Raw genomic sequence first — 22024 nt, 5'->3', positions numbered from 1 at the left:
ATCTGCTGATGACACGCACCCAGCAGCCATCACTCCCTGCTTTTTTTCATCCGCGGGTTTTACATTTTAAGGGAGCTGGCAGATGCTTTTACGCAGCGCCGCTTGTGATGAATGAGCAGGTAAGAGCAGCTGGAAAACAGATGTTTTGACACAAAGGGGTCAAACCTGTGACCTTTCACACACCTTTCCATACAGACACAGAGGAGCCATTTTAAACAGGTTAATACATACTAACTGTATGCTTAAAACCAATCCAGCCTCAGTTTAAATCATCATACCATGTTAACACCAGCAGAGGGATTCCACCCTAAAACTATATTTCTAACAAAATCATGCTCAGTCGAATATCTTTGCTCACGTAATCAAGATCACCTCCTTTGAGTGTGATCTTGAATATGAAATAGTTAATGCTTTTAAAGTGAGTAACTTATCCAACATACTGTAGCTTGGATTAAGAGCTTTTCTGTCGTGTGAATGATTTAAGAGGGATTTGTTGGTTTCTGATCAGGTGATATGTTTCACTGTAGGTCCGTAGTGCATCAGGACTAATTCTGCTGCAGGGACAGACTGCGGCAGCCATTAATCAAACAAGATGTTGGAAGATACGCATGTCCAACTTCTCTCTGCTTCCTTCCGTCCTGTCACTCTGTGCTGTTTAACAGCTTTAAAACACAGACATGCCGCGATAAACTTCTCAGACTTCGTGCTGTCCTGAAAATCCATCTCAGCGTTGTTGTGTGACATTAAAGATTCTGAGTACGAGAGGCTCAGTTTTCCTCCCTTTGGTGTTTCTGAGAGATTCTCGGTAATCCTGGCACATATGGTTCCCACCGCGCATCATTAGAAAAAGTATAGAAGCGTTGGAAGTTTTTCAGCTCGGATTCCCTTTTATTATGCTGATACGTTATTTGTGTCATGCTGAGAGGAAAAGCCGTGGAAAAACAGTTTCAAAATTACATTTTTATTTGCTCAGGCAGCATTTTGATGTGGAGTCAGTTACACTCGTACATGCTTGCTGCCTTGTATCTTACGCTGTATGTGGTAACAGTCCACCATCATTCAATTTGTTAAAGTCCACAGTAGAAAATGTGACAACTCAAAGGCCTGGGTTTATCTGATCACTTATTTGTGTGGACATACTGCCTCCTTGTGGTGAAGTTACTTATTTTAAGTTTTGGCTGTGGTGACATTGGAGTCTGCCTTTGTGTGTCAGTTCATCTCAGACAGCGTTCAGCAGTCCCTCATTTTAATCAGTTAGTTAAGTTTAAAAAGTGCATCTAATGTAGAAAATATGGTATTTTGCAGAGAACGTAGACTTCAGCTTTTGCTAAATGGAGAAACTCTAAATGCCCTTTCAACTTCTAGCCTTGCAAATATATCACCAATTCAAACCACAAATTTTCAGCTCAGCATGCGGTCGTCGCAACGAAAAGATACAACCTCTGAGCCTATTACAATCCAAGGAGATCAAAGTGAGTGAAGGCATGCTGGACGTCCAGTGCAAAAAGAGCTGGACAACACAAGACTCTGTGATGTAAATACTTTCTTAATCCGACAGAATAAGAGCATCATCACAAAAAAAGACACAGGAGGGACTCTGTACACAATTTGTGCTTTATTGACAAAAAAAAAGATTGTACATTTTCTACAGTTGATTGCAAGAGCAGTGTTGCTTCATCATCTTAACGCGGGACACCTCCCCTCATATTCTAGTAGGACTGATCAGCACAGTGCAAATCGCATTATCTATCTACCCGCTGTGTATCTTGCATACAGACATGACAGCTGAAAACTGGCTGAAGGCGACAAGAGATAACAAATACGTTGATTCATGTGGCAGTTATGGCATTTCAGTCGAAGGCAAAACACATGTGGCTGTGATGAAGGGTGGAGACAAAAACTACGCGGTCTGCTCTCGTTTTGTTTTTTCTTTTTCTTTTTGGTGTTCATGTGAACATCGGGCCACACCGACCGTGCAAAACCTCTGATGAACAAAGATACTAGTCCACCAAACTGTACTCTCACGGGAAGTAACTAAAACTGAAAAGCTCTGTGTGAGCATGAGGGAACACAGCCATTACAATGAAGACTAGAGATGACTGACAGAGACTTCACCGAAGTCATAAAGCAAAGAGGGCCAGCCCCAGGATTTCTGCATAGCAAAATCTGGGCAGTCGAAGAGGTATCATATTAGACAAATATAAACTGATGAACAAGAAAAAGGTCTGGCAATAAAAGCTTCTTCCATACATTATATTAGTACATTCTAACCTGATCAATATACAGTATCTGTCTTCATTTAAATGGCTTGAGCACATGAACAGACTCGTCAGCTGAAGGGTCGTCACCCTCTCTGACGCGGTGCTTAATGTGCAGCTGGGTTTCCCAGCCTGTGAAGGGAATCTTACATCCCTCACATAATGTCAAATGAAAAGGCTTTTATGCAATTTCTGCAGGTGCCACAGGAAACACAGGTGAAGGTGAAAGAGCTGAAAACTACATTTTCAAATTTCTGTGAAATGTGATATCTTCCATCGATTAAAAAAAATGGTCTGATTAACTTCACATTGCACACTGGGGAATATTGCAGCTTTATATACTGAAATCAATTTTCCCAGTGTTTCACTGTATACTGTACAGTAGGGGGTGCCGTATGATAGTGCTCACAATATTTTCATATCGTGATAATGGAAATGTTCTGACTTTTTGACATAGTGACATCATACCGTTACACCACAAGTATGGCTTAAAGTGAAAGTAACATCGCTACCGGCTCCGCGGTGGAGGAGTTAGTTCCAAAAAGGGGCGCGACTTCAGTATTGTGGAAGTGGTTTTGTTACAAAAGATCCGATGTACAACAAACCATGGTAATATACAGGAAGTGCAAGAAGACTGCAACAACAAATTGGGGCAATAAAACAAACTTATTTCCACCACCTCGAGCAGAGGCCGACGGTTGAGAGTCCAAAGTCCTGCGAGGAGAGCTCAACAGCTAGTGTGAGTTCAACCAAGCAGACAAACTACGCCGGCTCAGCGTAGCATCACCGAACCGTTGGTAAGCTCTCCCCTAGTGTACAGTACTTTACTTAGAGTCAGGTGCATGACAGACAGACCATTTCAACATGAGCGGTGGACCATTTCTGGTATGACGGCATATTTACATATGTATCAGCTTCTGCTAGATTGCTGTTTTTTTGTTTTGTTTTTTTGCATACTCACACCTTTACAATACAAAAGTACGCATGACACAACAAGTGCTTTGAAAAGCAAATGCCTTCTGTGCCAATTCATATCTTGGCTAACTGCTGAGAGAAAAATCTATTATTGATCTTGGGGTATATAATCGACTGCCATAATGAAGTATTATATTATGACCTAAGTTACATTAACATGTAATTCTTCCTATTCTTAAAGCAAGTATTAAACATATTAAGACCGTAAAAAGACTGTAAGGCTGAAACACTCCAAAAAAAAGACAGATATTAGACCCCTAAACAAACCAATATATTAAATCCCAAGAAGTTAATTTAGAAAAAAAATGACGAGTAACATCCAAATTATATAACAAATACGATAAACAGTAAAAATCTCTCTGTGCAGACAACAAAAAAATGTCCTGACCAAACATATTTCTACCTCAAACACATCACAGCCCCTGCTCTCCACTTGGCCTGTAAAGCAAGAGAAAGCATCAATCAAGCTCCATGACAAAGCACAGCATGTCAACAACGCCACTGGCCAGGCAGGAAGGCCAACTGGTTCTGCGCAGGTCTGGACTTAATGTTCTTCAAAACGCCGATCAAAAGATGTAGTCTCGGGTCATCTTGAGGGACGGCATGGCCTCGTTGACGTTTTGGTCCAGGCGGTGATACTCCACGGTGTTGCGGGAACATAGGCCGTCTTTCCAGCGTCGGCTCTGAGCCAGGAGGAAGATCTGAAAAGAAGGGCAAAGAAGAAGCGAAATGCAGATGGAAATCAAATTAATCTCATAGATGTAAAAGTGCTGATCAAGTAAAATTACTTCTTGGTTGACAGGCTAGCAGAAAAGATGAAAGACTCCATAATTGGACTCCTTACTTCAGCTGTAAAACCCAAATTTACATGTGGCCAGCATAATATATAATATAAAACCTTCCTCTACAGATTCAACAGAGAAAGATCTTGTGCCTCTAGAAAGAAAGAAACAAAGAAAAAAGAATCTGTATGCTGTCTTCCCCATGTGATCATATAATCATATATTCAGCAGCACTCATGCTGAATACAACGAACCACCAAGCATTTTGTTCAAAGTCTGTGAAGTACTTCTTTTATTTGTCGTGCTGCAGAGAAAAACGCTCATTGTTACACTCCTACATCTAGTTTTTTCTACTTTTAGAAAGATGAATGCAGCAATTCCAGTGCAAGGTCTCCAAGTCCAGGGTGAACTCTCAGGCTCTGTACTAAAAACTGTTGGTGATTAATTTTCTTTTTATGAATTCGTTCATGAGTACAGGAATGTTACCTTTGCGCTTAACAGAAATAAGACGGCATCTCCACAACTATCACAAATTACTGCTGACATAATATCAGCCCTGTGCAAACAACACTGCATCATCACCTCTGGCTTGTACATCCAGAGCGGTCACCTAGCTGCCGTCATAACAACACTCACCTTCCTCTTGTTGTGATAGGTGATGTAAACGATTGCCACCAGGAAAGCCAGGATGACCAGATGAAAGAAGAAGTGAGAGTCCTCGTCCTCTGTGCTGTAACTGTCTGGGGCCTTTAAATTTGTCAGCTCCATCCCATCTGCCTGCTGCAGCCTGTTCACAGCCTGGTCTTTGCCGTCGTCATTGCTTTCATATGCGTTGTCGATGCTCTCACCATCATCACTCTCCCCGTAGGTACCGTCTTCGTCGTCATCCTCGTCGTCATCACCCTCATCTGTGTAGTTTTCGAGATCACTGTGAAGGGCTGGTACTTTGTCAGTGGTGGGCAGCAGCTCTGGGTCAGTGTCCTGCACTGTAGTTGGGTTCAGTGCATTGGAGGGTTTGGAGTCGGAGTTGGATTTGGAGTCGGAGTCGGAGTTGGTTGCTTCTGGCTCTTGCGTTACGGATTTGGCTGGTTCAGGGGCTTTGGCAGAGGTGGAGGGAGCTACTGTAGTAGAGGGTGAAATGGTTTCAGAAGCAGCAGGTCCATCTGTTGCTTCCACTGTGGCTGGATTGCCATTTGCCACAGCTGGGTCTGCGGGCCCATTGTTGACAGATACTTGCAGCAGATCAGAGGTATCAATGATGGTGACTGGATATGTTCCCCCTTTAGATGCTTTTGGATGAATGACTGCTGTGGGGTTTTCTTTATGATCCTTTGTGTCTGTTGCTGTGGAGGCATTGCCAGCAGGTGCTGCAGAGTTCTTGGGATCTGGTAAAGCTGGACTTTGTACAGGTGAAGAAGGCTCTGTGTGACCTGCATCCTCGCTCACAGCGGCCACAGTAGAATTTTGAGATGCATTTCCCCCCTGATTGTCGACTGGCAAGGTCAAGTAAAAGGGAATAACAATGTAAGACATTATATATTAGGTGACAAAAAGGTTGAATAAATACTCCTTAAACAACTACATATGTCAACTTGAGATGTTTGAATAATGAAGACAATATATATTTTCAATCAAGGAGGGGTATTCTACTGACCACTCTCTGAGTCAAGCTGCTAAACATACAATGAGTCCAAATTCAGTCTGATTTCTCAATTTCAAATTATTTTGAGAGCTACACTTTCATTCAAAGGGACACACTGATAACTCCAGCACACTGAGTCAATTTAGGAAATAACACAAAATGCATGTTCTGTCAGTTCTGAATGGAATGTGTTCTCTTGCTACAGACATCCATAATGTCATACAACCACCCTTAAGGATGGGAATTGATGACTGGAACCATTGAGAATCATTTCCACATTGTCCGGTTCGTCAGAGTCATATGCCTCTGAGCATTCCTCTTACAAATACTGGCATGTTTTTCTGACTGCAGAGTGGATATTTGTATTTAACAGCAGCTTCTTTTTGTGACTGTGTGAAAACATGCATTCTCTTACAGCTTGCTCTAATCCCCTGATCACTGCTGACAATGAGATATTGTGTTTTGAGACAACAATTACACAGTTGTCAGCCCACTATATAATTTGTTGTAATTCACTGCACTGGACACATTTCATTACTCTCAATTACACTGACGGATCTTCTGACTGACAGATGTGAATATACGCCCATGTTAGCCATGTTTTCCAATGTTTTGAGCCTGTTTAGAAAGGTTGCCACGTAACACATAATAATTCAGTTTCACACTAAAAAATGAAGTAATTTCATTCTCAAGAATCTCTACAGCTATTCCTGACTCTGTCTTTAAATGAAAGCTGAACCCAGTTTCCTGTATCCTGCCAGCCTTCCGGAATCAATGACACTATTTAACCAACAAGTGTCAACATTATTTCATCCTGTGGGAGTAGGAGGCGTTGCTTAGGAAGGGACGGGAGGAGAACACTGGAGACTTGAAGCACAGAGTAAGACATCCCAGAGAGAACAAACGGGCTATTCATACACATGGCCATGGCCAGCATAAATAATCACTAAACAGGAGATCCTTGTGGCAGCAACAGCTATAGGCTATGCTGCACAAAACAGCATGTAGAATATTCAAGCTTAAGACTTAAGCAGCTGGGTCACACTTGACAAATGTCTTTATATTTAAGTATGTTTATGATGCTGCCTTAAATCACATATCTCATTAAAAAGCAATGGACATGCCTCCATTCTTGCTAGATGGTCACTCTTTTGGCTCTTAAACTCGTACAATATTTGTATGATCCAAAAAAACTAATTCAAACACTAGACTAATGCTGGTAAACTCTGGCTAAGGCTGGCCTCACAGTCTGCCAAACAAATGGACAACTACACAGCTGTCATTTTGCTGTTTGCATTTCAAAATAAGTAAATATTTTGCAAGTTACTTGCTGATCAAGTTATGGTCATCCTCCCTCTGCATAGACTTTTTTTTTGACTGCCTCCCAAGATTTTCTGTGACACACAAGGATTAATACAAAAGGTTTATATATAGTAGTAGTATAAGGACAGCACATAAATGATATGTCAAGACAGAATTCCATGAATCAATACCAAAAATGAGAGTTTGAGTAACTTAAAAATGTGTATTATTATTATTATTATTATTATGTCAGTACATGTTGTAGTAGATTGTGATCTTCTTGTAGGCTACAAAGGTATTTTGTAGAGAAAAGCTCTACGACTAATAGATCACAAGACTTGCGTGACAAATCTTGATAGGCATGGCCTCCCCATCACATACACAGGACGAATGCATTTGATCTTTCTGCATACATGTTTCCTGGAAATACTTTCTAGAGAAAATAGCCCACTCATTAACATTCTTGTTCCAACTAACAGTCTGTGTCTGTATATAGTTTTAGCACAATGATGCATGTACAGATAAGCTGCCTGAGTGAAAATGGTGATGATGATGATGGCGTGTCGCTGTTATATCATGAAGACAAAATAGGCCAGACACTTGAGTTTTCCCAGCAAACACAATGGTACAACCTGACAGCTGCCCAACCACCCAGTAGCATGAAATCAACACCACTGACCTGACCTTCTCTAAACAGTTTGCAGTCAAAGTCCATTTATGCATAACAGACCCTGCCATTGAGAGCAATTTTACAGCCTTTGCTGTGTTCCCTGTTCCTTGATGGGAAACTTCAAAAGGTTTGTCTTTAATGAGCTGTGGGGCTACTGGACTGACAGGGGGTAAATTAACAGCTCAAATATATGACATGGACATCTGGACCGAGTCACTTTATCTGACCACCATAAATCATCGCTGCTCAGGAGTCCCCGCGGGGCATCACACAGAGGGCCACTTAACTACAATGCCAGTTTAACTGGGGTTATCATATAACACACATTTAAGTTAACTGGTCGAACTAAACGTTATATCCACTATAAGCTTACGATGGTTGAAAGGTTGACGTTGGATTAGAAACATGCGACTTCCTGTTTCCTTATTTTGAGACGCTTGTTATGAACCTTGTGTCTATAAACTGCAGGGACTTACACCACTGTTGAGAACAAAACAAGGGAACTTTGTACAATTTTAGCATTGAAATAAATGTCCAAAAATAACGTTTAAACGGGTTGACGTTAACGTTGAAACGTTTCAACTTTGTTTCAACTTACAGCCTCGCGACGGATAACGTTCCGTTTCAAAACAGGACGTCCGCATTCAAAGCCTCACATAACTCCTTATACTTGGTAAATCACTTTGTTGAAGTGTACTGTAATACTTTAACACGACTCGAGTTATAGAAAGACTGCTTTATGACTTTCTCGGCATATAAAGGCAGCCTTTCATCGTCCCTCTCACCTGACACCGAGGTTGCTAACATGACGTACTAGCCAGTTTGCGGTAGTAACGTTAGCTACCGGACGCTAGCTAGCTAACTAGCGGTCCGGTTGAATGGTTAAAAAACAGCCATAGTCTTAGATACTTCTCAGAAATATGACATACCTTGCGTAGCGATGTTTGCCGGAGCTGACAGGCAGCCGCTGGCTAACAGCTGGAGGAAAATAACCAGAGAAAGAGCACAAATGTTTCTCCTGCTTCGCCCCATCTTCCAGCACGTCGCCATGTTGATGCGTGAGTAACTGAAGAGGAGTGGTTTAGCATTAGCAACACGCAGCGTCTGAGTGGGTGTGTGAGAGTGACTGAATGTGTGTGTGAGTGAGTCACATTTAGGAAAAACGGACGCATGTGGTCTGAGTCTGAGATGCTCCTAGTTCTGTGTCACCTGATATACTTGTTTATCAAATGCTGTAAACGCGCTAAAAAAATTAAGTGGAACTGAATTTTCCATTAGTAGTAATAACACTGGCTGTACTTATTGTTTATGGTCCACAAACTCCACTGCTACACGTAATAATATATAATGATGATAACAAATTCATTTTCCTCTTGTTTGCCAAAAACTCACTCCCTGACAGAGTAAACCCACTTTAGTCGGGGTCAATTAGACCTCAATGAAACTCTGAAACTTAAGTTAGACTAATTTATTATGGATTTGGGAGAGGTGATGCTTCATGAAATATATACATATTGGCAACAACAATCGCAGCTACGGAGTGAATGAAAATCTACTAAATGTTCAAAAGCTTGGGTCTCGAGACACCCCAAGTCCAAATTTTCATGCCTCTGAAACACGCCATCAGTTGAGCAACACAACATCAGCTGTGCTTATGATCATAAAATTAGGATAGGTCATGAAATATTAAGATGATAAAACAATACAAGGTACGTTTTAAAGAGATCTGCAGGAGTTCAACCAGAACATGGTTGAGGACTATCCATACAAGAGTTGACCTTCTGTATATATTCAGGGTTCTTGACAAGGTATTGTTTTAATCGCCAAGTACAGCCTCAGTTTTCATTCCTGACATAGTCAAAAATATATAATTAAATATTCATTCCAGCCAATAAACACTTAACTCATTGTCAGCTGTCTTAAATGAACATTTATTCAAGTGTTTTCAAGGAACTTAAATGAACGTGGGTTTAAGTTACCATTATGGATACAGGTCACTGTGTGTCAAAAAAAAGAAACAAATACAATCACAAACTGGTTCATGATGTTCTTTATTTAATTCAGGGAATAACAATACTGTCAAGTACACTAAGCATGATTCCCATAACCAGTTGTGGAAGACTACCATTTCCTGTCCACTGTATTTATTCTTTTCATCCTCCTTCAGAGAAGTACTGTAACTGTTATCCAGAGAAGTTCATCTGTGCGCATCATAGGTTTTCCTTTCATTTGCTCCACCAGAAAGAATCGACGTCATTGCCTTCGTAAGACTTCACAGGTGGATTTAACTATGCAAGACTGTCAATCAATAAAATAAGATTCTTTTTGCTATATGTAACAAAAGACATGTTTCACACCAAATGCACAGACACAATAAACATGTGAGACGAAAACACAGAATGTACACATCGGGGTGTAGTGTCTCTTAGAGCTACTGACAGCTGCTTACATCAGGGACAACTAACCCTTCCCATTGTATAATATATCAAGACAGACACTGGAGCTCTCCGGTGCAGAAGTGTGAAAATAAAACTATTGTATTTCGTAACTTCACCACTACAACTTTTGAGCAAGGAGTGCTTGATGGCGCTATGCAACAGCACCATCTGGTGGTGGAACCGGTAAACTGTGCGCTGACTGTGTCGAGCCCTTAATTCATTTTGGGCTGATCTAGTTTTGATTTTCCCTTTTATCTGCATTGGAAAGCAGAGAGAGACACACAAATTAAAGCATTGTGAATGAATGTAGTGAAATGACAAAGAGTGAGGCCAACCTGAATGTACTCAAGGCTACCTTTTCCCTTGCAAGCTACACAATTCAAGATAAAACTTTCCGTTGAATGGTTGTAGTTTTGTTCTGAACTTAGCTCATTGTTGTCAAAATATGTGTTCCCTTAAAGTGGTCCTTTAAAAGTGGTAGATCGTCACGAGGACGATTTGACCTTGATGCTGCCTTGATTCCAGCTGTAGCACGTCTAAGGGAAACGGGTTTTGTGAGGGGCTAGCTAATCAATAAAGGATTTGGATTTTTTTTTCCTTTTCTTTTTCTTTTTTTTTTTTTTTGGTCGGGAATGTGTGTGTGCTGGGAGATGCCTCATCATCCTACGCCTGGAACTCGAGGCCCAGACCAAGCTTGTGGCCACCAGCGTTGATGTTCTTGCCGTCGAGGAGAGCAGAGAGCGTCAGCTTGATGCCTGCAGAAACAGACGCCTCACGATGAGCCATGCATAGTATAAAAACGTGTATATACATTTTTTACTACTTAATCCACCAAACAGTCTGAAACAGTATTTCATCTACACATGTTGCTTATTATACGACTGTATTCTTTGTTTACTGAAGATCCCACCTCTAACACTCAACATCAGTTTTCCCCAGCCTTCAACTTCAAACCCCCATCTTTCTGTAATGTTGCTATTGTTGTTTACCCTTGAGAAATTGAAGTTGTTAGTTATAAATGACCCTTCGCAGCTCTTCTAATAACTGTTCTAATTTCAGCTGGGCATCAGCATAGAATAATATGAGTTTAAGCCTTAATGCCCTGACTTAATTCTAATAGGTTGGTGTTTTGGCCCATTTAAGCACTGGACACTTATATACACAGACTGCACTCACCTGGCTTCAGTGTCTGAGTGTAGCCCAGGCCCACAAGGCTGGAGTTGTTCACCTTGGCCTGCATGGGAACCACAGATGAAAATCATACAGAGAATAACACATATTAGCAACAGGTTCAATTTTTCATGCTGATGCTGGGTAATTTATGGCCTGTTCCAAGCAAAATGTTAACAAAATCTAAACTGTGATTCATACTGAATTCTGAAACTGATACTGTGATTCAAAAGCGTCACCACTGAAACATTTTCATTTCAGAATGACATGTTGGCTGCTTTACTAACATGTTACTAAGAGTTGTATAAAATACATATGATTGCACTAACAAACAAACATTCACACTAATTGGCTCTGCTCCACGTGGGATTTAAGGACTAATGTGATAGACAGGACCAAATTAGCCTGGGCCCTTCTGTAGCAAACAGACTCCTCCTATTGGCCACTTTGGCTGGGATGAGGCTTCTCTCATGCCCAACTGAACGTAATGTATTCACATGGACTTGCAACCATTCTTTCAAGCTGGTCAGTCTGGCAGGACACGCAGCAAAGACTGTGACCTAGATCTGAATGGAGCGACATCATGACGAGTCACAGTGCATCTTGGTTCCCATTACAGACACCAACAATGTCTCCTCAGTTCGAAAACAAAAAACAAAAAGGAAATATGCTTTCTGCCTGGGTTCAAGCAGCTGCTTTCACTGGCCTCTGGGCCTCTGCACTGCAAGACTCTAACTGTCGGTTTTAGAGGCAAGTTTTGGAACCTCACCCTGAACCATGAATTCCTTGTGAAGGGGGGACAGGTTGACACAGTCCCAATAGGAACCAATAAAGTAACACTGTAATTATGTAAAAAAATGTTACTACACACTACAACAACAACAACAACTACTACTACTGCTGCTACTACTACTACGAATACTACGACTACTACTACAGGTTACACACTACTCACAGAGAAGGATGCATCAGGATCAATCTGATACTTGGCAGCGATGCCAAAGCGGGTGTTGCTGTTTCCGGCAGTCCAGGCCAGGTTGACGGCTGTCTCCAGCTGGTCATTCACCTTCTGGTAGATGGAACCACCAAACTCAGTGCCATCGTTCCTGAGGGTTAAGAGCACATTGGTATATATGTACTGTAACTGTGACTGACTGTGACTGTAACTTCATGTTGCACCCTAAAGGTGATATTTTCCCCCTCAAATGGATAAATTAAGGTTTTGTGTTTTGTAAACAAAGGATAGCTTATTTGCTATTTTGCGTGCCTGTTAAAGAGCTCCTCAGATGGATGCACTGTCGCTGATGTAAAGCTTAAATTACACTTTGTCTGACCTCACATAAGCACTTCAGCTGTAGACTGAAACAGACAGGCTTGGCCAGGGGCACAGTGGGAAACAAGACTCACACTGTGGCCTGTCCCTCCCTCTGTCTCACTCTCTCACACTGCCTTTTCACTGAGGCCCGTTCTGCCTGCCAACCATTCACTACACCTCACTTGTAATATAGTAAATCCCATCACCTGGCTGTAAAAATAACTGCCAGGCAGCTGGGTGCCCGGCAGGTAGCCAAATGGGCGACGAGTTAGTCAGCCAGACAGGGACAAGAAAACAGTTTGAGGACTTCTGTCTGGTCAAGGTCAGTCATCTGGACTCAGAACTTTTAGCCTGGGACTTCTGTTTAATTTAATGCATGCAAGACAGACTGAGGCTGTGTCTGAGTGCTTATTCAGAAACACTTCAGTGCAGCTTTTACTACAACTTTTTCTCTCACCAGCTCAGCTTTAGATTCAAGCATAAAGGTAGCATCAGTATCATGAAGGTATATATATTTACTCTCCTTGCCACCTTAAATTTAAATGAGTTGGAGAAGCCACGCTGGTTACATTAGAAATGTGTCGTGTATGGTACAATGGAAGAATGCACACTAGTCATGACAAATTGCTGCTTCATGTAGTCTTACACATTTGTATGGAGCTGGAACTCATCAGTCTTGAACCCAACCGCAAAGTTGCTCTGGGTGATCCTGTTCCTGCCAGCCTCGAAAGTCATCTGGTAGCCGGCCAGCCAGCCTTCGTAGCCCACCACTGCTGCACCGTGGATGGCTGTGCCATTGATGTCGTAGTTGACGTCACAGCCAAGGTTGATGTGGTCGCACTTGTAGCCCGTCTTGATCTTGCCGCTCTTCTTGCTGGCAAGATATTGAGGAGAGAGAAGAGGCTGTTATTGTCAGAAGTCCACTTTTCCCAGAACAAGAAACATCACACAGCTGAGGCAGCGAAATTAAAAAAGAAGTGTAGTTTATCAATTAAACAGTGCAACTATTTAGTCACACTGACTTAAAGCCATTTTTAGATACAGTGTGACAAAAATGTCTTTTACCAGTGTTCCTTGCAATGTGCCCTTTATTTATTTACCCACATTTAAGAGCTAGCCAGCTAACGTTAGCTAGTTGGCAGTTGTGCAAGGTTCACTGATGCACTGATTTAAACAGACCATGCAACCTTATCGTATGTTAGCTAACAATGTTTTTTTTTTTATTGGCCAAGTAGCTTACAAGCTACTTTCTTTCTTTCTTTCTTTCTTTCTTCCTACATCAGGCTCTGCTGTCTTTCCCTCATGTGCAACCAGCAGACATCAAGGAGTACACATCAAAAACTGACCCAGGAAATGTAAATTACCATTGGCCAATTACCAACAGAAAGATTTCAGACAAACTGCTGACTCAACCTGCTGTAAGGTCATTTTATTAACCTTTAAAAAACATATTCAGCTGTTCCTACCCAGTGTTCGGCGAGAAGGAGGAATCGAATGTCAGCTTCAGCCCCTTGGCCAACTGTGGAAAAGGTAAAGATTTAGCACACAAAAATGAAGGTTCAGTTTAAACTGATTAACTTTAGCATTACTCGCTCATCAGATGAAACTACAGTCCAATTCACAACAAGGCAAACGGCACCCACCCACACCCACAGGCATCAGTGAATACAGAGATACGGCTGCATGTTACCACACCTAGCAACTGAAATCACCACACCCCATCACCAACCTGGTCTTCAAGGGTGATCTCGGTCCCCAGGGTGTTGTCGGTGTTCCACTTCTCTGTGAAGGTCAGTCCATGCTCTGACCATTTGTACTTGGTCTCCAGGGACCCTGCGACCTTGCTGGTCTCGGTGTTGGCAGAGCCTGTGCTGGTGAACTCCTGCAGAAGACAGTATTTGACTTAAGGCTGATATAAACTAAGATATACAACATATGTGACTGTTTTGATACAGCATCTTCTCAAACTCCATTCAAAAAAAAAGTTAGCAGTCAGGTTGCAGAGGCCAAGGTGTCCTGGCAGCGTTCAGGCGATCAGATAACCAGGCACCTAATTATCAGCCCGGAGCCTCTTCAGCTATGATCGGACAGCTGCAGTCTGGCATGGCAGCTCAGATAAACTGATAATGACTGGCAACGACTTACCAGTCCATTCTCAGACTTTGTTTTCAAGTCCAGCTTGATGAGCCCAAAGCCTGAAACAGACAACATTTAATAAGAGATCAAAAGGATGTCCAGATGACAATACAGATCTACCGTCTAATAATAACAACCACATTTCATTATGAAGTGACCCAGGCTTCTTAATACCTAGATGGCCCTCAAAACAAGTACTACTTTGGTGCCAATACTATTAAACCTAACGGTGCAAAATTCTGTTCTATTGTAATTGTATTAATACACTCTTAAAGTAACCCTTTAGATACTTTAAAAGACATCAAATCAAGTTATTGATTGGTGTCTGTGAAACAGCCATCTATCAGCCTCCAGAGTATGTTTAAAGTCATTCATATGACACTGACTGAATGTGTGTATTGATTCGATGTAGACTGTGAGAACATTAGTGCTGTCAGTTATGAATAATAGCTACAAGGTTGGTTAAACAGATCCTGGCTCGAGCCTGAAGGCCCAGTCCTGACCATGCCCAGCATTATCACATCCATCAATCGATTTCACCCAACCACACCTCACATGACCCAGAGATCTCCAGGCTCATGTTTATGTGCAGTGAAACCCACAGTGATTCATCCTCCAAGTTCATGGTAAATATGAGTCAATCAGGAACTCCCTTGGTACCGAGCGGACATCATTCAGTAACCCTTGGAGAACAGCTGTGTGTACACACAAAACACACCCTAAGGACATCCACTTTAAGTGCAGGCTCTGAACTACTCCTCGACATGTGTTCAGCTAATAGAAAGCTATAAAACAGGGCTGCCCGCAGTGGGTCCCGCAGTCCAAAGTTGGCCCTATATAAGGTTCAGTGTGGAGCAGATGGATAATATAAATCAACGTTTGTGCTGTTTTATTTTTTGTGAGGGAAAAATACTCTTTAAATATGTATTATCCCTAAGTATTTATTATTTAGGAAGTCAGTCAATTAAGGGAGCCTGGGATCCTCGTACCATTTTGCATCCCAACAATACAATGCAAAGGCGCTTGCTTCTGTTTCAGTTTTGGCCCTCAAAGGGAAAATGTTTCGTCAACTCTTTAATCATGTCTTATGATTAAATAAAAACATGTGTGTTCATACTGCATGCTTCTGCAGTTTCTGTGTTATAAAGTGGCTTAGACTCCATTCACTTTATTACATGGATTCATTTCTATTATTTAATACATAGTACAGAGACTGATTTCTGCTCTCTGACAATATATTAAGTACCATCGAGTACCATCCATTCTCATTCTCATGAGCTGTACATCATGGTAGTATTTTATTGCTTTCCACAACATTTTCTTCTATATCATACTAGTGTAAATGTTGATTAAATAAGTGAGTATGGTAGCTTGATTGGTGCTTACCGTATCCCTTGGTAAAAACATCTTTGGCAGACTTTCCAAGGTCAACGTAGGTGGGAGGTACAGCCATTGTCTGCAAAGAGAAAGAGGATGACAAAGGCTGTGACTACAAACAAGGCAGAAAAGAAAAAAATACAACAGCCTGTGTGAAAAATAACATCCCTGCTGCTGACAGACGGAGCCCCCAGTAACAGCAGAGGGAAAGACACAGTAACCACGCTGTAGCAGAGGAGCAGACTGACTGATCAGATGTGATTTACTGCTGAGAGCAGTGCTGCTGAAAGAGGAAGGCGAGAGCCACTGGAGGTCACTGATGGATGGGCAAGGGACAGATCTGATGAAGCTATTGGCTTACATGACCTACACACAGGAACACAGTGATTCTCACAACTGTATACACACACACACACACACAGACACACACACACACACACACACACACAAAAATACATTCAAATCACATGCTTTGTGAACAAACCGTCGATGCACTCACTTTCTGTTTCAAACTACTTCAGGTTTTCGGAAAGGTAACGGTCATTTCCGACACTACAGCAACTTTACTAAATCAAATTCTACGTTTCAAAAGTGGAAGACGGAGAGTTTCGAAAGAACAGCGAGGGCCACAGACTGAGGGACAATGCAGACTCTTTGCTAACTCGCTGGACTGGCTGCTCTCATGTACAGTATGTGTGCACCTCTTTGTCCTTCGCTTTCCAGAACAGCCAGTTGTGCAAGACATGTCATCATTTGAATAAATGAAGGCTCCACTTTTCAATAGCACAAGTGTTATCAAGGTTCAGTTGTTGCCCAGACCTATTCATAACAGACATGTGCATATTGACAGAAGATAGAACAGGAATTTGAAGTTTACCACTGAAAACTGAATACTATAGCAACCTTAAGGTTCACAATTCCTCAATTTACATTTCTATTCCACAGTATCGTGATATCTATTTCTGTGCACAAAAAAAAAGAACAATGAAGTCTGAAAGCAACACATGGAGATTCTGTCAAAATGAGTCACTCCGCCAAGTGCCAAAAGAACCACAGAAAATCTTTACTCCAGTGCCTTCAATATTCCTGTCCAATTCTTCCCCTCAAACCTGTGCATTCAAGTGTGTGGGGAGCCCAACCTTTATATCAACAACTCCACCCTTTTGCTCCACTTATAATATGACTAATACATTCTCTGCATTGCACGCGGGGTGGGAACTGAACTTTGTAAAATCTGAACAACTACCAGCCGCTGACAGATCAACTCAAATTGCTTCAATTTCACCAGATACTCAATACTAAATCATTATGTTGTGTCCTTCGTGTTTTACCATCAGCCTAACTGCATCTCTAGCACATGTGGGCCCCAGATGTTTCTCTACATCCACCATGTCCTACGGCCCATGTCCATCTCTGGCCCCCCTGCAGACAGCCCTCTGAACCCAGTCATCATGGGAGTACTGTGGTCATAAAGAAGCACTTGGACAGGCAATGGACTAATGTCCACTAAGCCCTCCACCCTGTGCTAACACACATGCACAGTCTGCCAACACACCCCACTGCGCCCGAGTAGTGTTGTGGCTTTCACGCATGGCCACAGGCACAAATGTCACAGGCTGTACGTTAGAGGACGTAGGACAACCTTGTGTTTATACTAGCTTGCAAAGTCTTGTCACTAAGATGTCCTGGGGTAAACTTGCAATGACTTTAGATTGAAGAGGAGTACATCTTTACACAGCAATTACACCGAACAACTTAGACAAGAGGGCATCAATCGCACAGCACGATGGGGACCATTCATGAAACGTTAGCTAGGACGCAAAGTCACATCTAAGTTTGGAAGCTATCACTGTCCTTCAGCACCACCTTAGTTGTAGTCAAATTCAGGGAAAGTCAGTTGATAGACATACAACTGACATGTAACGCGTCGCCTCCCTTTAGAGTGAATACAGTAAGGGCGATCTGAGTCAGACAAAGCGGTTTATGAAGGCAATGAAGTGCGGTGAGGATCTCCCTGCCCTCGCCTGCTAATAGATTAGCATGAGCTAGCTATCAAGGCGGACAGCGGGAAAGTGTCTCTTGTGAGTAACGTTATGGCATGTTGGCAGGCAGGGAACCGGTAAAGTAGTCACGAAGATAAAAACCTTACGATAGCTGCGATTCTTTATTCTTTGCTACCTGAATAACTACAGGGCACCGGCCCCTGCACTGTCAAATGACCGCACCGCAAGACAGTTAGCCACCATGCTAACCTAGCCAGCAGATGGCTTGTAAAAGCATCAGGCCTAGCATCTCTGCTGCAGGTCGAGCTGCATCTGACTCCGGTTAAAAATCAACGGAGGAGACGGACAGCTCCGGGATCCGGAGGTCAGAGTCCGTCGGCGGACAGCAGTGACAGAGCTGCGCAATGAAAAAAACGTCAGCTGGGTTACATTTCTGTAATTGATTCATAACGTACCTCTGTGTGTTCCAGTCCTGACCGAGAAGGGGCTTGTCAACTGCACAAAGGGAGGAGAAAGGAGGGAGGTGGTGCGGCGTCACGTACGTTACAAGTCACGTAAGCAGCAGCAGCCGCCTGTCATCGTCAAAGATACAACATTCAGTCAAACAGCAAGATGGTTCAAACCCGCAGCCAGACTGAGCGGGAAAGCGTCCGCTGCTCCCACATACGCCGAGTGAAGCTTTCCTCTCTTTACTTACTTTGCCCGAGTATTTACATTTTATCCGAATTTATACTTTATTTTATTTCACATGGAAAACTCTGCATTTGAAAGCTGTACTTACTAGTTACTTTGCAGAATACCATTTATCATGCAAAACAAATTATCAGTTTATAAACTGTAATTCATTGTTATGAATCTAGGTACATAGGTAAAATCACCATTAATTACAAATCACATCACATCACGTTAATTGCTTTTTTGTTTATATGCTGATGCTTCTTTACTTTTACTGAAGTAAAATCTTGTTTACACGGTGTATTTTAGATGACAACTTACTCCGCTATTACAGTACCAACCTGATGAAGTGTTACTTCAGCCCAAAAGCAGCTTATTGTTACAAAAGGAGAGGAAAACAAAGCTCTTTTAAAGGAATAGGCAGGCAAAATTCATGTTGTATTAACAGAAGCGAAGCACACGAGTTAATACCCGAAACCGGAAATAGTAAAAAGTGAAACATGTCGTTTTTCCGCATTATCTCTGGTATCGGCTGTGCATTACCTTGACGCAGGCGCAGTTTACACCTGGCAGCACGCAACTCCTGCGGCACCGCTGAAAAAAATGCGGTTAATAGCTGACTGGAGATCAGCTTTCGGCACCTTCACCACAAGTCTCATCGCATCGTGCAGTTTACACAAACTGTCCCCGGACAGAGGAGAGATCTGAACAGCTGTAATGTTACATCACATCTGGAGATGAAATTGAGAGGATTACAGTGAAATGACAAACAATGACAAACAATCCAGTGGGATCTCTTAACTGATTATAGTGTTAAAAATAAATAAATAAATAAATAAATAAATAAATAAAAAATAGTACATTTACTCAAGTACATGAGTACAGTTTTGAGGTACACTGATTTTCTGCTACTTTTCACATTTCAGAGGCAAATGATGCAGCTACATTTTAGTCTGCTACACTTACTTGACACCTATAGTTACTGGTTATTTTCAGATTCACATTTTATGTAAAAAATAGGTGTTCCATTTATGAAATATGATGCTGCTGTTACATATTCAACAACCCAACAATATATAAAGTATACACAGTACATAAGTTAGCTAGTTAATAGTTTTATATTTTATACATATAAATATATTTTATATACACAAATCCTGAGATGATTACTCTGCTGCATAATGAGTATGTCCACTTCTGATACCTTAAGTACATTTTGTTGAATTTGTTTATAGTGCTTTTCTCTAATAAAGGTCTGAATTAGGTTTATGTGTCAAATATAATATTAATATTACAACTGAATTAACACCAAATAAATATGCCCCTTCACATAATTATGTGGACAGCTTTTGTTCACATTGTACAATAAATGTTTGTTTGTTTTTTTAACAATCTGACTTTAACACCTTTGTCACAAGGATGATTATTAACAGATTTTAACAAGTCTTTTAACAGTAATTTGTTAAAATAAATCTTTTAACAATGATTCGTTATCATGAGGTGAATTAAACCAGATCACAATATTTCTATGAGAATCAAATTCACGTTTCATTTCATTTTTTTAAGGATGTTATTTTAAATAACATTGGTCACATTTTCAGGCTCACATCATTAAACAAACATCAGATTTAAAAGGCAGGTCAGTCACAGTGTGGAAATATTCTGTTACAGGTCAAAATGCTGCACTGAATCTTTTCTTAAGAGAAAGGACAAAAGTATTGGCATTAAATTATTTAAAGTACCAAAATGTAAAATGACCCATTTCAGAATAATGTATATCATATTATTGGACTTTACATATTTTGTCTGCGGGGTAGCTTCTGAATTTCACATGGGAATAAATAAAATTTTATCTTAATCTACAATATTATGATTTATTTGTTCATTATATTTTGTATTATTAATCTGAAGTAACAACTTAAGTTGCCAAACAAACATAGTGGAGTAAAAAGCACGTTTCCCTCTGACATGTTAAGGAATAGAATTGTCAAGTAGCAGAAAATGGATTTAATGCAAGTACCTCAAATTATAGTACAGAGCAGTACTTGGGTAAATGTTTGTTACTTTCCACTGCTGGTCGTATACTCACATGTGTGGAGTGTGTGGAAAGCGAGCTTGTCTTGCCTCACTCTCCTGGTGGTGAATGCAAAGCTGGGCTATGAAATGTTTTGCAGTTTTGTTTAATTTTGTGTGCAGGATTTCGCAGAAAGGCAGCAGTGTGGTTGAGTTAAGGGAACGTTGCCAAAACCTGAAGGCACTTCCTTTGCAACAGCTGGCAGCAAAAAGCTGAGAATGAGGCACCTCCTGCTGTACCTCGTTCACCCCGAGATAATTTCATTTCTACTTTTTTTTTTTTTTTGCTTTGATGTACGCTCACCTCTGATATGATATTTCTCTTTTTGTGTGCCTACACACTCATAAGGACTGTACATGTCTATTTACCAGAATCAAAATGACGAAATTAACAAAAACTCAAACCAGTGACTAATAAAACTTCCCCCTCCTGATATAAGAGAGGTCATTGAACTCACGTGACATAAAAGCAAGTAAATGACTGATCAGGAAATTACAGCGAGGCACCAACCAAACACTTTATCTGTCTATCTGTCAACAGTTTGAGGGTAAAAACCTGTAGAAACAACCTTTCTACCTTCTAAACAGAGGAAACAAAACAGGATCCTGCAGCGACTAAGTTTCTGTTTCTGTCATAAAACTAAAAAAAAAAAATCACAAATCTGTCAGTGGCTGGGTTGAATATGAGAGGCTGTGATCCGTTGCAGCCAGTAGATGTCAGTGGTGGTAACAGTGTGAGAAACTCAGCACTGCCAGTAAGTTGAGTATTTCAGAGAAATGAACGCTCCGAGGCTTAGCAGCAGACTTCACCTCTGCCTGTTTTAAGAATCAAATTTTGATTCAAGACGTTATCCGCAGCGTAATTTATGCAGTGTTTCAGCAACATTTTGAATATAAATCTTCATTTTTTCATCAATTTGTGGGTTAGGATTAATTTATTTTGCAGCGGTTTAGAATATGCTAAAAATTCTGATCAAAACAGCATTTTTGCCTCTGTCATACGAAAAAAAATTCATCTCCAAAACACCAGATTTTCATGAGGAAAAACAGCCCAGTGTTCAGATTTTGTCATTTAATCCAGCAGCTGAATAAATGGTTTATTCAGCTTAAAAAAATAATAGAATCTGAACCCAATCAGCTCTCATTCAGTGTATCTGAAGGAGGCTTTCACTGGAAAGTGACAAAATATGTTGACCAGATTTTGAGCC

General features: G+C 41.1%; 2 protein-coding genes across 2 annotated transcripts; both read right to left on the bottom strand.

Annotated features, from left to right (window-relative positions):
* Positions 1 to 1600: 1600 nt before the first annotated feature.
* On the bottom strand, positions 1601 to 8691 carry c15h5orf15 (chromosome 15 C5orf15 homolog). The gene is made up of 3 exons (XM_076750784.1): positions 8559 to 8691; positions 4652 to 5508; positions 1601 to 3934 (listed from the first exon to the last, which is right to left on the bottom strand). Exons 1-3 carry the CDS (start codon positions 8677 to 8679, stop codon positions 3800 to 3802), a joined length of 1113 nt encoding a protein of 370 aa, XP_076606899.1. The 5' UTR covers positions 8680 to 8691; the 3' UTR covers positions 1601 to 3799.
* A 970-nt stretch (positions 8692 to 9661) lies between these two features.
* vdac1 (voltage-dependent anion channel 1) lies at positions 9662 to 18620 on the bottom strand. The gene is made up of 9 exons (XM_076751133.1): positions 18524 to 18620; positions 16075 to 16144; positions 14698 to 14747; positions 14282 to 14434; positions 14019 to 14071; positions 13199 to 13426; positions 12193 to 12343; positions 11244 to 11301; positions 9662 to 10822 (listed from the first exon to the last, which is right to left on the bottom strand). The coding sequence occupies exons 2-9, from the start codon at positions 16139 to 16141 to the stop codon at positions 10731 to 10733; spliced, it is 852 nt and encodes a 283-aa protein (XP_076607248.1). The 5' UTR covers positions 16142 to 16144; positions 18524 to 18620; the 3' UTR covers positions 9662 to 10730.
* Positions 18621 to 22024: the final 3404 nt, after the last annotated feature.

This window comes from Chaetodon auriga, chromosome 15, assembly GCF_051107435.1.
Source record: "Chaetodon auriga isolate fChaAug3 chromosome 15, fChaAug3.hap1, whole genome shotgun sequence".
Classification (NCBI taxonomy): domain Eukaryota; kingdom Metazoa; phylum Chordata; class Actinopteri; order Chaetodontiformes; family Chaetodontidae; genus Chaetodon; species Chaetodon auriga.
This window is presented reverse-complemented; position numbering and strand designations above follow the sequence as displayed.

Excerpts from the sequence above, each read along its gene's own strand:
- c15h5orf15 (XM_076750784.1), bottom strand. The coding sequence starts at position 8,679 with ATGGCGACGTGCTGGAAGATGGGGCGAAGCAGGAGAAACATTTGTGCT. Across the intron at positions 5,509-8,558 it reads GGCAAACATCGCTACGCAAG|TCGACAATCAGGGGGGAAAT; the intron begins GTATGTCATATT and ends TGACCTTGCCAG. Across the intron at positions 3,935-4,651 it reads CCTATCACAACAAGAGGAAG|ATCTTCCTCCTGGCTCAGAG; the intron begins GTGAGTGTTGTT and ends CCTTCTTTTCAG.
- vdac1 (XM_076751133.1), bottom strand. The coding sequence starts at position 16,141 with ATGGCTGTACCTCCCACCTACGTTGACCTTGGAAAGTCTGCCAAAGAT. Across the intron at positions 13,427-14,018 it reads TCCTTCTCGCCGAACACTGG|CAAGAAGAGCGGCAAGATCA; the intron begins GTAGGAACAGCT and ends ATATCTTGCCAG. Across the intron at positions 10,823-11,243 it reads CACTCAGACACTGAAGCCAG|GCATCAAGCTGACGCTCTCT; the intron begins GTGAGTGCAGTC and ends CTGTTTCTGCAG.